This window comes from Salvelinus alpinus, chromosome 6 (assembly GCF_045679555.1).
Source record: "Salvelinus alpinus chromosome 6, SLU_Salpinus.1, whole genome shotgun sequence".
In the NCBI taxonomy this organism is placed as follows: domain Eukaryota; kingdom Metazoa; phylum Chordata; class Actinopteri; order Salmoniformes; family Salmonidae; genus Salvelinus; species Salvelinus alpinus.
This window is the reverse complement of record NC_092091.1, coordinates 80,110,507-80,128,799: the sequence shown is the minus strand read 5'-3', so window position 1 is coordinate 80,128,799 and position 18,293 is coordinate 80,110,507. Positions and strand designations below refer to the sequence as shown.

Below are 18,293 nucleotides of genomic sequence, written 5' to 3'. Positions count from 1 at the left end.
ACACCTCTCCTCAGGTGTTCATCCCCCCCCACACACACCTCTCCTCAGGTGTTTATCCCCCACACACACCTCTCCTCAGGTGTTCATCCCCCACACACACCTCTCCTCAGGTGTTCAGCCCACACACACCTCTCCTCAGGTGTTCAGCCCCCACACACCTCTCCTCAGGTGTTCAGCCCCCACACACAACTCTCCTCAGGTGTTCAGCCCCCACACACAACTCTCCTCAGGTGTTCAGCCCCCACACACACCTCTCCTCAGGTGTTCAGCCCCCACACACACCTCTCCTCAGGTGTTCATCCCACACACACACCTCTCCTCAGGTGTTCAGCCCCCACACACAACTCTCCTCAGGTGTTCAGCCCACACACACCTCTCCTCAGGTGTTCAGCCCCCACAAACAACTCTCCTCAGGTGTTCAGCCCCCCCACACCTCTCCTCAGGTGTTCATCCCCCACACACACCTCTCCTCAGGTGTTCAGCCCACACACACCTCTCCTCAGGTGTTCAGCCCCCACACACCTCTCCTCAGGTGTTCATCCCACACACACACCTCTCCTCAGGTGTTCATCCCACACACACACCTCTCCTCAGGTGTTCATCCCCCCCCACACACCTCTCCTCAGGTGTTCAGCCCCCACACACACCTCTCCTCAGGTGTTCATCCCCCCCCACACACCTCTCCTCAGGTGTTCAGCCCCCACACACACCTCTCCTCAGGTGATCAGCCCACACACACCTCTCCTCAGGTGTTCATCCCACACACACACCTCTACTCAGGTGTTCAGCCCCCACACACACCTCTCCTCAGGTGTTCATCCCACACACACACCTCTCCTCAGGTGTTCAGCCCCCACACACACCTCTCCTCAGGTGATCAGCCCACACACACCTCTCCTCAGGTGTTCAGCCCCAACACACACCTCTCCTCAGGTGTTCAGCCCACACACACCTCTCCTCAGGTGTTCAGCCCCCACACACCTCTCCTCAGGTGTTCAGCCCCCACACACACCTCTCCTCAGGTGTTCAGCCCCCCCACACACCTCTCCTCAGGTGTTCAGCCCCCCCCACACACACCTCTCCTCAGGTGTTCATCCCACACACACAACTCTCCTCAGGTGTTCAGCCCCCACACACCTCTCCTCAGGTGTTCAGCCCCCACACACACCTCTCCTCAGGTGTTCAGCCCCCCCACACACCTATCCTCAGGTGTTCATCCCCCCCCACACACACCTCTCCTCAGGTGTTCATCCCACACACACACCTCTCCTCAGGTGTTCAGCCCCCACACACACCTCTCCTCAGGTGATCAGCCCACACACACCTCTCCTCAGGTGTTCAGCCCCAACACACACCTCTCCTCAGGTGTTCAGCCCACACACATCTCTCCTCAGGTGTTCAGCCCCCACACACCTCTCCTCAGGTGTTCAGCCCCCACACACACCTCTCCTCAGGTGTTCAGCCCCCCCACACACCTATCCTCAGGTGTTCATCCCCCCCACACACCTCTCCTCAGGTGTTCAGCCCCCCACACACACCTCTCCTCAGGTGTTCATCCCACACACACACCTCTCCTCAGGTGTTCAGCCCCCACACACACCTCTCCTCAGGTGATCAGCCCACACACACCTCTCCTCAGGTGTTTATCCCCCACACACCTCTCCTCAGGTGTTCATCCCCCCCCACACACACCTCTCCTCAGGTGTTCAGCCCCCACACACACCTATCCTCAGGTGTTTATCCCCCACACACACCTATCCTCAGGTGTTCAGCCCCCCCACACACACCTATCCTCAGGTGTTCATCCCCCCCCACACACACCTCTCCTCAGGTGTTTATCCCCCACACACACCTCTCCTCAGGTGTTCAGCCCCCACACACACCTCTCCTCAGGTGTTTATCCCCCACACACACCTCTCCTCAGGTGTTCAGCCCCCCCACACACCTCTCCTCAGGTGTTCAGCCCCCCCACACACCTCTCCTCAGGTGTTCAGCCCCCACACACACCTCTCCTCAGGTGTTTATCCCCCACACACACCTCTCCTCAGGTGTTCAGCCCCCCCACACACCTCTCCTCAGGTGTTCAGCCCCCCCACACACCTCTCCTCAGGTGTTCAGCCCCCCCACACAACTCTCCTCAGGTGTTCAGCCCCCCCACACACCTCTCCTCAGGTGTTCAGCCCCCCCACACACCTCTCCTCAGGTGTTCAGCCCCCCCACACACCTCTCCTCAGGTGTTCAGCCCCCCCACACACCTCTCCTCAGGTGTTCAGCCCCCCCACACAACTCTCCTCAGGTGTTCAGCCCCCCCACACACCTCTCCTCAGGTGTTCATCCCCCCCCACACACACCTCTCCTCAGGTGTTCATCCCCCCCCACACACACCTATCCTCAGGTGTTCAGCCCCCCCACACACACCTATCCTCAGGTGTTCATCCCCCCCCACACACACCTCTCCTCAGGTGTTCATCCCCCCCACACACACCTCTCCTCAGGTGTTCATCCCCCCCCACACACACCTCTCCTCAGGTGTTCATCCCCCACACACACCTCTCCTCAGGTGTTCATCCCCCCCCACACACACCTCTCCTCAGGTGTTCATCCCCCCCCACACACACCTCTCCTCAGGTGTTCATCCCCCACACACACCTCTCCTCAGGTGTTCATCCCCCCCCCACACACACCTCTCCTCAGGTGTTCATCCCCCCCCCACACACACCTCTCCTCAGGTGTTCATCCCCCCCACACACACCTCTCCTCAGGTGTTTATCCCCCACACACACCTCTCCTCAGGTGTTCAGCCCCCACACACACCTCTCCTCAGGTGTTTATCCCCCACACACACCTCTCCTCAGGTGTTCATCCCCCACACACACCTCTCCTCAGGTGTTCATCCCCAACACACACCTCTCCTCAGGTGTTCAGTGCTCCTGTTCCCCAGGATGGTGATGAACTGTTCTTCATCGGTCCCAAACTTCTTCTCTCCTGCAGAGAACAAAGTCTACACACACACACACACACATTGACTTTACATTGGAGGTCAAATACATTGTTGCTTAACTGAAATTGACTTGACCTGATTTGACCTGATTTGACCTGATTTGACCTGATTTGTGTATTTTGGTTTGATTCTGTATATCACCACCTGTTGTAAATACACATCATTCTGTACAGGACCGTATTCTTATTGGCAGACTCAACAGCCTTGGCTTGTCAAATTACTGCCTCGCCTGGTTCACCAACTACTTCTCAGATAGAGTTCAGTGTGTCAAATCGGAGGGCCTGTTGTCCGGACCTCTGGCAGTCTCTATGGGGGTGCCATGGGGTTCAATTCTCGGGCCGACTCTTTTCTCTGTATACATCAATGATGTCGCTCTTGCTGCTGGTGATTCTCTGATCCACCTCTACGCAGACGACACCATTCTGTATACATCTGGCCCTTCTTTGGACACTGTGTTAACTAACCTCCAGACGAGCTTCAATGCCATACAACACTCCTTCCGTGACCTTAAATGCTAGTAAAACTAAATGCATGCTCTTCAACCGTTGTCCGCCCGACTAGCATCACTACTCTGGACGGTTCTGACTTAGAATATGTGGACAACTACAAATACCTAGGTGTCTGGTTAGACTGTAAACTCTCCTTCCAGATTCACATTAAGCATCTCCAATCCAAAATTAAATCTAGAATTGGCTTCCTATTTCGCAACAAAGCCTCCGTTCACTCATGCTGCCAAACATACCCTCGTAAAACTGACCATCCTACCGATCCTCGACTTCGGCGATGTCATTTACAAAATAGCCTCCAACACTCTACTCAGCAAATTGGATGCAGTCTATCACAGTGCCATCCGTTTTGTCACCAAAGCCCCATATACTACCCACCACTGCGACCTATATGCTCTAGTCGGCTGGCCCTCGCTACATATTCGTTGCCAAACGTACTGGCTCTAGGTCATCTACGAGTCTTTGCTAGGTAAAGCCCCGCCTTATCTCAGTTCACTGGTCACGATAACAACACCCACCCGTAGCACGCGCTCCAGCAGGTATATCTCACTGGTCATCCCCAAAGCCAACACCTCTTTGGCCGCCTTTCCTTCCAGTTCTCTGCTGCCAATGACTGGAACGAATTGCAAAAATCTCTGAAGTTGGAGACTTTTATCTCCCTCACCAACTTTAAACATCAGCTATCTGAGCAGCTAACCGATTGCTGCAGCTGTTACATAGCCCATCTGTAAATAGCCCACCCAATCTACCTACCTCATCCCCATATTGTTTTTATTTATTTTCTGCTCTTTTGCACACCAGTATTTCTACTTGCACATCATCATCTGCTCATCTATCACTCCAGTGTTAATTTGCTAAATTGTAATTACTTCGCTACTATGGCCTATTTATTGCCTTACCTCCTCACGCCATAGAAACTCTACAGAAAGGGGATGTAGCTCAGTGGTAGAGCGCATGCTTCGCATGTATGAGGTCCTGGGTTCAATCCCCAGCTTCTCCATTTTAAATTGTTGCATTGACCCAACTCCTACAGAATGTTGAAGTTCTAAGCAGGAAACAGAGATGTGCTAAATAATTTGTTTTTGTAATCTGAAGAATATGCGTTCTATCCCTGTTTGTACATTTATAGAACAGAAGTGGCATGCCATTTGCACACACTGTATATAGACTTTCTTTTTCTTCTATTGTGTTATTGACTGTACGCTTGTTTATTCCATGTATAACTCTGTGTTGTTGTTTGTGTCGCACTGCTTTGCTTCATCTTTATCTTGGCCAGGTCGCAGTTGTAAATGAGAACTTGTTCTCAACTAGCTTACCTGGTTAAATAAAGTTGAAATAAAAAATAAATAAGAAAATATGACCACTAGATGGCAGCATTCAACACTTCTGGGTATCACTATCAACACACCTTCTGTCTCTGTCTCTCTCTCACACGCTTACACACACACGCTAACACAAGGGGTGCCTGTGTGGGGAGTGTTATTTTACACATACCCATCACACACACACTTTGTCACACAGCCCTGAGCAGAACATGTCAAATAAGTCATTGTGACTGAGCAGTAAATCTGATTGCTATCACCTATTCAGAGATACACACGTGATTCTCAAACTAACTCTCTCTCTCTCTCACACACACACACACACACACACACACTCTCTCTTACCTGTGCATCAGTCTCTATGTTCCCCTCCTGTACCCCCTGCTGTCTGCTGGCCTGAGAGGAGAGAGAGCACATTCATGTCCCACACATCTGTCAGATCTATGTCCCACACATCTATAATTGTTAGATCTATGTCCCTCAGATCCATGTCCCACACATCTATATCTGTCAGATCTTTGTCCCACACATCTATATCTGTCAGATCTATGTCCCACACATCTATATCTGTCAAATCTATGTCCCACACATCTATATCTGTCAGATCTTTGTCCCACACATCTATATCTGTCAGATCTATGTCCCACACATCTATATCTGTCAGATCTATGTCCCACACATCTATATCTGTCAAATCTATGTCTTACACATCTATATCCGTTATATATATGTCCCACATATCTATATCTGTCAGATCTATGTCCCACACATCTATATCTGTCAAATCTATGTCTTACACATCTATATCTGTCATATCTATGTCCCATATATCTATATCTGTCAGATCTATGTCCCAGATATCTATATCTGTCAGATCTATGTCTGACATCAAAACCATAAAATAACACCAAAAAAGTGTTAAACAAATCAAAATATATTTGAGATTCTTCAAAGTAGCCACCCTTTGCCTTGATGACAGCTTTGCACACTCGTGGCATTCTCTGAACCAGCTTCACCAGGAATGCTTTTCCAACAGTCTTGAAGGAGTTCCCACATATGCTGAGCACTTGTTGGCTGCTTTTCCTTCACCCTGCGGTCCAATTCATCCCAAACCATCTCAATTTAGTTGAGGTCAGGTGATTGTGGAGGCCAGGTCATCTGATGCAGCATTCCATCACTCTCCTTCTTGGTCAAATAGCCCTTATACAGCTTGAAGGTGTGTTGGGTCATCGTCCTGTTGAAAACAAATGAAAGTCGTGCAAACCAGATGGATGGCGTATCGCTGCTGAATGCTGTGGTAGCCATGCTGGTTAAGTGTGCCTTGAATTCTAAATAAATCACTGACAGTGTCACCAGCAAAGCACCCCCACACCATCACACCTCCTCCTCCATGCTTCACGGTGGGAACCACACATGTGGAGATCATCCATTCACCTACTCCGCGTCTCACAAAGACATGGCGGTTTGAACAAAAAATCTCAAATTTGAAAAACAAATCTCAGACCAAAGAACAGATTTCCACCAGTCTAATGTCCATTGCTCGTGTTTCTTGGTCAAAGCAAGTCTCTTCTTATTATTGGTGTCCTTTAGTAGTGGTTTCTTTGTAGCAATTCAGCCATGAAGACCTGATTCACTCAGTCTCCTCTGAACAGCAGCGGTAACTCTGGGTATTCCTTTCCTGTGGCGGTCCTCATGAGAGCCAGTTTCAACATAGCACTTGATGGTTTTTGCGACTGCACTTGAAGAAACTTTCAAAGTTTCTTGAAATTTTCCCGATTGACTGACCTTCATGTCTTAAAGTAATGATGGACTGTCGTTCTTGCCATAATATGGTATTTTACCAAATAGGGCTATCTTCTGTATACACCCCTACCAGGTCACAACACAACTGATTGACTCAAACGCATTAAGAAGGAAAGAAATTCCACAAATTAACTTTTAACAAGGCACACCTGTTAATTGAAATGCATTCCAGGTGACTACCTCATGAAGCTGGTTGAGAGAATGCCAAGAGTGTGCAAAACTGTCATCAAGGCACTTTTTTGGTTACTACATGATTCCAAGTGTGTTATTTCATAGTGTTGATGTCTTTATTCTACAATGTAGAACATAGTAAAAATAAAGAAAAACCCTGGAATGAGTAGGAGTGTCCAAACTTTTGACTGGTACTGTATATATACCAGATCTATGTTCCTTTGACCTCTGACCCCTAGGCCCTGACCTCTGACCCCTAGGCCCTGACCTCTGACCCCTCACCTGTAGCAGGATGACCAGCAGTCTCCTGAAGTGGCCTGACGTGTCTCCTGTTACATCCTCCTCCAGGTTCTTATTATACTCTGGAACACACACAGACAATCAGTGAGTCAGTGCGTCTGTGTGTGTGTGTGTGTGTGTGTGTGTGTGTGTGTGTGTGTGTGTGTGTGTGTGTGTGTGTGTGTGTGTGTGTGTGTGTGTGTTACCTTGGCGATAGGCAGCAGTGTGTGTGTGTGTGTGTTACCCTGGCGATAGGCAGCAGTGTGTGTGTGTGTGTTACCCTGGCGATAGGCAGCAGTGTGTGTGTGTGTTACCCTGGCGATAGGCAGCAGTGTGTCTGTGTGTTACCCTGGCGATAGACAGCAGTGTGTCTGTGTGTTACCCTGGCGATAGGCAGCAGTGTGTGTGTGTGTGTGTGTTACCCTGGCGATAGGCAGCAGTGATGTCCTTAATCTGCTGGGTCGTTCTAGAAGACAGGATCTCAATCAGCACCTTCTCATCGGTCCCCGCCCCCTACACCGTGACATCACACACAGTCACTATGACATCACACCGTCACTCACAGGATATGACATCACTAGTCCTTGGTCAAATACCTTGATGGCGTTCCGTAGTGATGTCACATCGTAGAGGATGGGCGGAGTCATCAGAGCCACTACCAGAGTCTCAAACTTTCCTCCCAGTTCACCCTGCAGATCACCTACCAGGTCCTGGAGGGAGGGAGGGAGGGAGGGAGGGAGGGAGGGAGGGAGGGAGGGAGGGAGGGAGGGAGGGAGGGAGAGAGAAAGATGGAGGGAGGGTTGTGTTATGGTTGTGTTGTGGTTGTAGATTACATTAGATGGGTTTATTAGTCACATGCACAGGGTCACAGATGTAATTACAGGGTACAGTGACATTATTATGCTCTAAGCTCCAACAGGTCCAAAACAGACAAGGGAACGAGACAATAATAATAATAATTCCACATTTACAACTGTAGCAATGATAAATGTCCATTGGGGGGTGGGGGGTGGGGGGGGGGTGGGGGGGCTGAGAAGTGAATGAAACAATCATTAAAAATAATAATACATATTTACGTATTTACAACTGTGTTTGTGTTATGGTTGTATTGGGGTTGTATTGGGGTTGTGTTGGGGTTGTGTTGGGGTTGTATTATGGTTGTATTGGGGTTGTATTGGGGTTGTATTGGGGTTGTATTGGGGTTGTGTTATGGTTGTATTGGGGTTGTATTGGGGTTGTGTTGGGGTTGTGTTATGGTTGTATTGGGGTTGTATTGGGGTTGTGTTATGGTTGTATTGGGGTTGTATTGGGGTTGTGTTGGGGTTGTATTGGGGTTGTGTTATGGTTGTATTGGGGTTGTATTGGGGTTGTGTTGTGTTTGTATTGGGGTTGTGTTGTGTTTGTGTTATGGTTGTATTGGGGTTGTATTGGGGTTGTATTGGGGTTGTATTGGGGTTGTGTTGGGGTTGTATTGGGGTTGTATTGGGGTTGTATTGGGGTTGTATTGGGGTTGTGTTGTGTTTGTGTTATGGTGTTTAGGGATGATATCATTTCACTTTTCGAATAGTGTCATTTTTTTTTATTATATAAACTCAGCAAAAAAAGAAACGTCCCTTTTTCACAGTCATGAAGACACTAAAGAGGCCTTTCTACTGACTCTGAAAAACACCAAAAGAAAGATGCCCAGGGTCCCTGCTCATCTGCGTGAACGTCCCTTAGGCATGATGCAAGGAGGCATGAGAACTGCAGATGAGGCCAGGGGAATAAATTGCAATATCCGTACTGTGAGACGCCTAAGACAGCGCTACAGGGAGACAGGACGGACAGCTGATCGATCCTCGCAGTGGCAGACCGCGTGTAACAACACCTGCACAGGATCGGTACATCCGAACATCACACCTGCGGGACAGGTACAGGATGGCAACAACAACTGAATCCACCATTCCTCCATCTTGGCTCTCCCCCCACCAGTGGTTTGAATCCACCATTCCTCCATCTTGGCTCTCCCCCCACCAGGGTGATGAATCCACCATTCCTCCATCTTAGCTCTCCCCCCACCAGTGTAATGAATCCACCATTCCTCCATCTTGGCTCTCCCCCCACCAGTGGTTTGAATCCACCATTCCTCCATCTTGGCTCTCCCCCCACCAGTGGTTTGAATCCACCATTCCTCCATCTTGGCTCTCCCCCCACCAGGGTGATGAATCCACCATTCCTCCATCTTGGCTCTCCCCCACCAGTGTGATGAATCCACCATTCCTCCATCTTGGCTCTCCCCCCACCAGGGTGATGAATCCACCATTCCTCCATCTTGGCTCTCCCCCCACCAGTGTGATGAATCCTCCATTCCACCATCTTGGCTCTCCCCCCACCAGGGTGATGAATCCACCATTCCTCCATCTTGGCTCTCCCCCCACCAGGGTGATGAATCCACCATTCCTCCATCTTGGCTCTCCCCCACCAGGGTGATGAATCCACCATTCCTCCATCTTGTCTCTCCCCCCACCAGGGTGATGAATCCACCATTCCTCCGTCTTGGCTCTCCCCCCACCAGGGTGATGAATCCACCATTCCTCCATCTTGGCTCTCCCCCCACCAGGGTGATGAATCCACCATTCCTCCATCTTGGCTCTCCCCCCACCAGGGTGATGAATCCACCATTCCTCCATCTTGGCTCTCCCCCCACCAGTGGTTTGAATCCACCATTCCTCCATCTTGGCTCTCCCCCCACCAGTGGTTTGAATCCACCATTCCTCCATCTTGGCTCTCCCTCCACCAGGGTGATGAATCCACCATTCCTCCATCTTGGCTCTCCCCCCACCAGTGGTTTGAATCCACCATTCCTCCATCTTGGCTCTCCCCCCACCAGGGTGATGAATCCACCATTCCTCCATCTTGGCTCTCCCCCCACCAGGGTGATGAATCCACCATTCCTCCATCTTGGCTCTCCCCCCACCAGGGTGATGAATCCACCATTCCTCCGTCTTGGCTCTCCCCCCACCAGGGTGATGAATCCACCATTCCTCCATCTTGGCTCTCCCCCCACCAGGGTGATGAATCCACCATTCCTCCGTCTTGGCTCTCCCCCCACCAGGGTGATGAATCCACCATTCCTCCATCTTGGCTCTCCCCCCACCAGGGTGATGAATCCACCATTCCACCATCTTGGCTCTCCCCCCACCAGGGTGATGAATCCACCATTCCTCCATCTTGGCTCTCCCCCCACCAGTGTGATGAATCCACCATTCCTCCGTCTTGGCTCTCCCCCACCAGGGTGATGAATCCACCATTCCTCCATCTTGGCTCTCCCCCACCAGGGTGATGAATCCACCATTCCTCCATCTTGGCTCTCCCCCCACCAGTGTGTTGAATCCACCATTCCTCCATCTTGGCTCTCCCCCCACCAGTGTGATGAATCCACCATTCCTCCGTCTTGGCTCTCCCCCACCAGGGTGATGAATCCACCATTCCTCCATCTTGGCTCTCCCCCACCAGGGTGATGAATCCACCATTCCTCCATCTTGGCTCTCCCCCCACCAGGGTGATGAATCCACCATTCCTCCATCTTGGCTCTCCCCCCACCAGGGTGATGAATCCACCATTCCTCCATCTTGGCTCTCCCCCCACCAGGGTGATGAATCCACCATTCCTCCATCTTGGCTCTCCCCCCACCAGGGTGATGAATCCACCATTCCTCCATCTTGGCTCTCCCCCCACCAGTGGTTTGAATCCACCATTCCTCCATCTTGGCTCTCCCCCCACCAGTGGTTTGAATCCACCATTCCTCCATCTTGGCTCTCCCCCCACCAGTGGTTTGAATCCACCATTCCTCCATCTTGGCTCTCCCCCCACTAGGGTGATGAATCCACCATTCCTCCATCTTGGCTCTCCCCACACCAGGGTGATGAATCCACCATTCCTCCATCTTGGCTCTCCCCCCACCAGGGTGATGAATCCACCATTCCTCCATCTTGGCTCTCCCCCCACCAGGGTGATGAATCCACCATTCCTCCATCTTGGCTCTCCCCCCACCAGGGTGATGAATCCACCATTCCTCCATCTTGGCTCTCCCCCCACCAGGGTGATGAATCCACCATTCCTCCATCTTGGCTCTCCCCCCACCAGGGTGATGAATCCACCATTCCTCCATCTTGGCTCTCCCCCCACCAGGGTGATGAATCCACCATTCCTCCATCTTGGCTCTCCCCCCACCAGGGTGATGAATCCACCATTCCTCCATCTTGGCTCTCCCCCACCAGGGTGATGAATCCACCATTCCTCCATCTTGGCTCTCCCCCACCAGGGTGATGAATCCACCATTCCTCCATCTTGGCTCTCCCCCCACCAGGGTGATGAATCCACCATTCCTCCATCTTGGCTCTCCCCCACCAGGGTGATGAATCCACCATTCCTCCATCTTGGCTCTCCCCCACCAGGGTGATGAATCCACCATTCCTCCATCTTGGCTCTCCCCCCACCAGGGTGATGAATCCACCATTCCTCCATCTTGGCTCTCCCCCCACCAGTGGTTTGAATCCACCATTCCTCCATCTTGGCTCTACCCCCCACCAGGGTTTGAATCGACCATTCCTCCATCTTGGCTCTCCCCCCACCAGTGGTTCTTGGCTCTCCCCCCACCAGGGTGATGAATCCACCATTCCTCCATCTTGGCTCTCCCCCCACCAGGGTGATGAATCCACCATTCCTCCATCTTGGCTCTCCCCCCACCAGGGTGATGAATCCACCATTCCTCCATCTTGGCTCTCCCCCCACCAGTGGTTTGAATCCACCATTCCTCCATCTTTGCTTACCCCCCACCAGGGTGATGAATCCACCATTCCTCCATCTTGGCTCTCCCCCACCAGGGTGATGAATCCACCATTCCTCCATCTTGGCTCTCCCCCCACCAGTGTGTTGAATCCACCATTCCTCCATCTTGGCTCTCCCTCCACCAGGGTGATGAATCCACCATTCCTCCATCTTGGCTCTCCCCCCACCAGTGGTTTGAATCCACCATTCCTCCATCTTGGCTCTCCCCCCACCAGGGTGATGAATCCACCATTCCTCCATCTTGGCTCTCCCCCCCACCAGGGTGATGAATCCACCATTCCTCCATCTTGGCTCTCCCCCCACCAGGGTGATGAATCCACCATTCCTCCGTCTTGGCTCTACCCCCACCAGGGTGATGAATCCACCATTCCTCCATCTTGGCTCTCCCCCCACCAGGGTGATGAATCCACCATTCCTCCGTCTTGGCTCTCCCCCCACCAGGGTGATGAATCCACCATTCCTCCATCTTGGCTCTCCCCCCACCAGGGTGATGAATCCACCATTCCTCCATCTTGGCTCTCCCCCCACCAGGGTGATGAATCCACCATTCCTCCATCTTGGCTCTCCCCCCACCAGTGTGATGAATCCACCATTCCTCCGTCTTGGCTCTCCCCCACCAGGGTGATGAATCCACCATTCCTCCATCTTGGCTCTCCCCCACCAGGGTGATGAATCCACCATTCCTCCATCTTGGCTCTCCCCCCACCAGTGTGTTGAATCCACCATTCCTCCATCTTGGCTCTCCCCCCACCAGTGTGATGAATCCACCATTCCTCCGTCTTGGCTCTCCCCCACCAGGGTGATGAATCCACCATTCCTCCATCTTGGCTCTCCCCCACCAGGGTGATGAATCCACCATTCCTCCATCTTGGCTCTCCCCCACCAGGGTGATGAATCCACCATTCCTCCATCTTGGCTCTCCCCCCACCAGGGTGATGAATCCACCATTCCTCCATCTTGGCTCTCCCCCCACCAGGGTGATGAATCCACCATTCCTCCATCTTGGCTCTCCCCCCACCAGGGTGATGAATCCACCATTCCTCCATCTTGGCTCTCCCCCCACCAGTGGTTTGAATCCACCATTCCTCCATCTTGGCTCTCCCCCCACCAGTGGTTTGAATCCACCATTCCTCCATCTTGGCTCTCCCCCCACCAGGGTGATGAATCCACCATTCCTCCATCTTGGCTCTCCCCCCACCAGTGGTTTGAATCCACCATTCCTCCATCTTGGCTCTCCCCCCACCAGGGTGATGAATCCACCATTCCTCCATCTTGGCTCTCCCCCCACCAGGGTGATGAATCCACCATTCCTCCATCTTGGCTCTCCCCCCACCAGGGTGATGAATCCACCATTCCTCCATCTTGTCTCTCCCCCCACCAGGGTGATGAATCCACCATTCCTCCATCTTGGCTCTCCCCCCACCAGGGTGATGAATCCACCATTCCTCCATCTTGGCTCTCCCCCCACCAGGGTGATGAATCCACCATTCCTCCATCTTGTCTCTCCCCCCACCAGGGTGATGAATCCACCATTCCTCCATCTTGGCTCTCCCCCCACCAGGGTGATGAATCCACCATTCCTCCATCTTGGCTCTCCCCCCACCAGGGTGATGAATCCACCATTCCTCCATCTTGGCTCTCCCCCCACCAGGGTGATGAATCCACCATTCCTCCATCTTGGCTCTCCCCCCACCAGGGTGATGAATCCACCATTCCTCCATCTTGGCTCTCCCCCCACCAGGGTGATGAATCCACCATTCCTCCATCTTGTCTCTCCCCCACCAGGGTGATGAATCCACCATTCCTCCATCTTGGCTCTCCCCCCACCAGGGTGATGAATCCACCATTCCTCCATCTTGGCTCTCCCCCCACCAGGGTGATGAATCCACCATTCCTCCATCTTGGCTCTCCCCCCACCAGGGTGATGAATCCACCATTCCTCCATCTTGGCTCTCCCCCCACCAGGGTGATGAATCCACCATTCCTCCATCTTGGCTCTCCCCCCACCAGTGGTTTGAATCCACCATTCCTCCATCTTGGCTCTCCCCCCACCAGGGTGATGAATCCACCATTCCTCCATCTTGGCTCTCCCCCCACCAGGGTGATGAATCCACCATTCCTCCATCTTGGCTCTCCCCCCACCAGTGGTGTTGAATCCACCATTCCTCCATCTTGGCTCTCCCCCCACCAGGGTGATGAATCCACCATTCCTCCATCTTGGCTCTCCCCCCACCAGGGTGATGAATCCACCATTCCTCCATCTTGGCTCTCCCCCCACCAGGGTGATGAATCCACCATTCCTCCATCTTGGCTCTCCCCCCACCAGGGTGATGAATCCACCATTCCTCCATCTTGGCTCTCCCCCCACCAGTGGTGATGAATCCACCATTCCTCCATCTTGGCTCTCCCCCCACCAGGGTGATGAATCCACCATTCCTCCATCTTGGCTCTCCCCCCACCAGGGTGATGAATCCACCATTCCTCCATCTTGGCTCTCCCCCCACCAGGGTGATGAATCCACCATTCCTCCATCTTGGCTCTCCCCCCACCAGGGTGATGAATCCACCATTCCTCCATCTTGGCTCTCCCCCCACCAGGGTGATGAATCCACCATTCCTCCATCTTGGCTCTCCCCCCACCAGGGTGATGAATCCACCATTCCTCCATCTTGGCTCTCCCCCCACCAGGGTGATGAATCCACCATTCCTCCATCTTGGCTCTCCCCCCACCAGGGTGATGAATCCACCATTCCTCCATCTTGGCTCTCCCCCCACCAGTGGTGATGAATCCACCATTCCTCCATCTTGGCTCTCCCCCCACCAGGGTGATGAATCCACCATTCCTCCATCTTGGCTCTCCCCCACCAGGGTGATGAATCCACCATTCCTCCATCTTGGCTCTCCCCCACCAGGGTGATGAATCCACCATTCCTCCATCTTGTCTCTCCCCCACCAGGGTGATGAATCCTCCATTCCTCCATCTTGGCTCTCCCCCACCAGGGTGATGAATCCTCCATTCCTCCATCTTGGCTCTCCCCCACCAGGGTGATGAATCCTCCATTCCTCCATCTTGGCTCTCCCCCCACCAGGGTGATGAATCCACCATTCCTCCATCTTGGCTCTCCCCCCACCAGGGTGATGAATCCACCATTCCTCCATCTTGGCTCTCCCCCCACCAGTGTGATGAATCCACCATTCCTCCATCTTGGCTCTCCCCCCACCAGGGTGATGAATCCACCATTCCTCCATCTTGGCTCTCCCCCCACCAGGGTGATGAATCCACCATTCCTCCATCTTGGCTCTCCCCCCACCAGGGTGATGAATCCACCATTCCTCCATCTTGGCTCTCCCCCCACCAGGTTGATGAATCCACCATTCCTCCATCTTGGCTCTCCCCCCACCAGGGTGATGAATCCACCATTCCTCCATCTTGGCTCTCCCCCCACCAGGGTGATGAATCCACCATTCCTCCGTCTTGGCTCTCCCCCCACCAGGGTGATGAATCCACCATTCCTCCATCTTGGCTCTCCCCCCACCAGGGTGATGAATCCACCATTCCTCCATCTTGGCTCTCCCCCCACCAGGGTGATGAATCCACCATTCCTCCATCTTGGCTCTCCCCCCACCAGGGTGATGAATCCACCATTCCTCCATCTTGGCTCTCCCCCCACCAGGGTGATGAATCCACCATTCCTCCATCTTGGCTCTCCCCCCACCAGGGTGATGAATCCACCATTCCTCCATCTTGGCTCTCCCCCCACCAGGGTGATGAATCCACCATTCCTCCATCTTGGCTCTCCCCCCACCAGGGTGATGAATCCACCATTCCTCCATCTTGGCTCTCCCCCCACCAGGGTGATGAATCCACCATTCCTCCATCTTGGCTCTCCCCCCACCAGGGTGATGAATCCACCATTCCTCCATCTTGGCTCTCCCCCCACCAGGGTGATGAATCCACCATTCCTCCATCTTGGCTCTCCCCCCACCAGGGTGATGAATCCACCATTCCTCCATCTTGGCTCTCCCCCCACCAGGGTGATGAATCCACCATTCCTCCATCTTGGCTCTCCCCCCACCAGGGTGATGAATCCACCATTCCTCCATCTTGGCTCTCCCCCCACCAGGGTGATGAATCCACCATTCCTCCATCTTGGCTCTCCCCCCACCAGGGTGATGAATCCACCATTCCTCCATCTTGTCTCTCCCCCCACCAGGGTGATGAATCCACCATTCCTCCATCTTGGCTCTCCCCCCACCAGGGTGATGAATCCACCATTCCTCCATCTTGTCTCTCCCCCCACCAGGGTGATGAATCCACCATTCCTCCATCTTGGCTCTCCCCCCACCAGGGTGATGAATCCACCATTCCTCCATCTTGTCTCTCCCCCCACCAGGGTGATGAATCCTCCATTCCTCCATCTTGGCTCTCCCCCCACCAGGGTGATGAATCCACCATTCCTCCATCTTGGCTCTCCCCCCACCAGTGGTTTGAATCCACCATTCCTCCATCTTGGCTCTCCCCCCACCAGTGGTTTGAATCCACCATTCCTCCATCTTGGCTCTCCCCCCACCAGGGTGATGAATCCACCATTCCTCCATCTTGGCTCTCCCCCCACCAGGGTGATGAATCCACCATTCCTCCATCTTGGCTCTCCCCCCACCAGGGTGATGAATCCACCATTCCTCCATCTTGGCTCTCCCCCCACCAGGGTGATGAATCCACCATTCCTCCATCTTGGCTCTCCCCCCACCAGGGTGATGAATCCACCATTCCTCCATCTTGGCTCTCCCCCCACCATATTATACATTATATTATGTGAGCTGTTAGAAAAGAATTTAGAATACTATGGTCCGTTCGGATGTTAGAATAACCATCCCTAGTTGTATTGTTGTTGTTGTTGTGGTTGTGTTGTGGTTGTATTGTTGTTGTTGTTGTGGTTGTGTTGTGGTTGTATTGTTGTTGTTGTTGTGGTTGTGTTGTGGTTGTATTGTTGTTGTGTTGTGGTTGTGTTGTGGTTGTATTGTGGTTGTTGTTGTGGTTGTATTGTGGTTGTATTGTTGTTGTGGTTGTGGTTGTGTTGTGGTTGTATTGTGGTTGTATTGTGGTTGTGGTTGTGGTTGTATTGTGGTTGTATTGTGGTTGTTTTGTGGTTGTGGTTTTATTGTGGTTGTATTGTGGTTGTGTTGTGGTTGTGTTGTGGTTTTATTGTGGTTGTGTTGCGGTTGTGTTGTGGTTGTATTGTGGTTGCATTGTGGTTGTGTTGTGGTTGTATTGTGGTTGTGGTTGTATTGTGGTTGTATTGTGGTTGTATTGTGGTTGTGGTTGTATTGTGGTTGAATTGTGGTTGTGGTTGTATTTCTGTTGTATTGTTGTTGTATTGTGGTTGTATTGTGGTTGTGGTTGAATTGTGGTTGTGGTTGTGTTGTGGTTGTATTGTGGTTGTGGTTGTATTGTGGTTGTGGTTGTATTGTGGTTATATTGTGATTGTTGTTGTATTGTGGTTGTATTGTGGTTGTATTGTGGTTGTATTGTTGTTGTGGTTGTATTGTGGTTGTGGTTGTATTGTGGCAATATTGTGGTTGTATTGTGGTTGTGGTTGTGTTGTGGTTGTATTGTTGTTGTATTGTGGTTGTATTGTGGTTGTATTGTGGTTGTATTGTTGTTGTGGTAGTATTGTTGTTTTAGTTGTATTGTGGTTGTGGTTATATTGTGGTTGTGGTTGTATTGTGGTTGTATTGTGGTTGTATTGTGGTTGTATTGTGGTTGTGGTTGTATTGTGGTTATATTGTGGTTGTGGGTTTTATTGCAGTTGTGGTTCTATTGTGGCAATATTGTGGTTGTATTGTGGTTGTGGTTGTGTTGTGGTTGTATTGTGGTTGTATTGTGGTTGTGGTTTTATAGTGGTTGTGGTTGTGTTGTGGTTGTATTGTGGTTGTATTGTGGTTGTATTGTGGTTGTATTGTGGTTGTGGTTGTGTTGTGGTTGTATTGTGGTTATATTGTGGTGGTGCTTTTATTGCAGTTGTGGTTGTATTGTGGTTGTGTTGTGGTTGTGTTGTGGTGGTATTGTGTTTGTGGTTTTATTGTGGTTGTATTGTGGTTGTATTGTGGTTGTGGTTGTATTGTGGTTTTATTGTGGTTGTGATTGTATTGTGGTTGTATTGTGGTCGTGGTTGTATTGTGGTTGTATTGTGGTCGTGGTTGTATTGTGGTTGTATTGTGGTTGTGGTTGTATTGTGATTTTATTGTGGTTGTTGTTGTATTGTGGTTAAATTGTGGTTGTATTGCGGTTGTGGTTGTGTTGTGGTTGTGTTGTGGTTGTATTGTGGTTGTATTGTGGTTGTGTTGTGGTTGTATTGTGGTTGTGTTGTGGTTGTACTGC

At 51.7% G+C, this 18,293-nt stretch overlaps 1 protein-coding gene and 1 non-coding gene across 3 annotated transcripts in view; one reads left to right on the top strand and one right to left on the bottom strand.

The window, feature by feature from the left end:
* The window catches only part of LOC139579449 (annexin A5-like), a 39,356-nt gene that overhangs the window by 7,954 nt on the left and 13,109 nt on the right, over positions 1-18,293 (bottom strand). For both annotated transcript variants that reach the window (XM_071408131.1, XM_071408130.1), the window contains exons 5-9: positions 7,679-7,792; positions 7,505-7,595; positions 7,086-7,165; positions 5,175-5,225; positions 2,908-3,001 (exon numbers count right to left, since the gene is read on the bottom strand). In XM_071408131.1, the coding sequence (XP_071264232.1) occupies positions 2,908-3,001; positions 5,175-5,225; positions 7,086-7,165; positions 7,505-7,595; positions 7,679-7,792 (430 nt within the window). The remainder of the gene's footprint in view (positions 1-2,907; positions 3,002-5,174; positions 5,226-7,085; positions 7,166-7,504; positions 7,596-7,678; positions 7,793-18,293) is intronic.
* Positions 4,436-4,507, top strand: trnaa-cgc (transfer RNA alanine (anticodon CGC)). Its single transcript has one exon. It is a non-coding gene; the product is annotated as a tRNA-Ala (tRNA).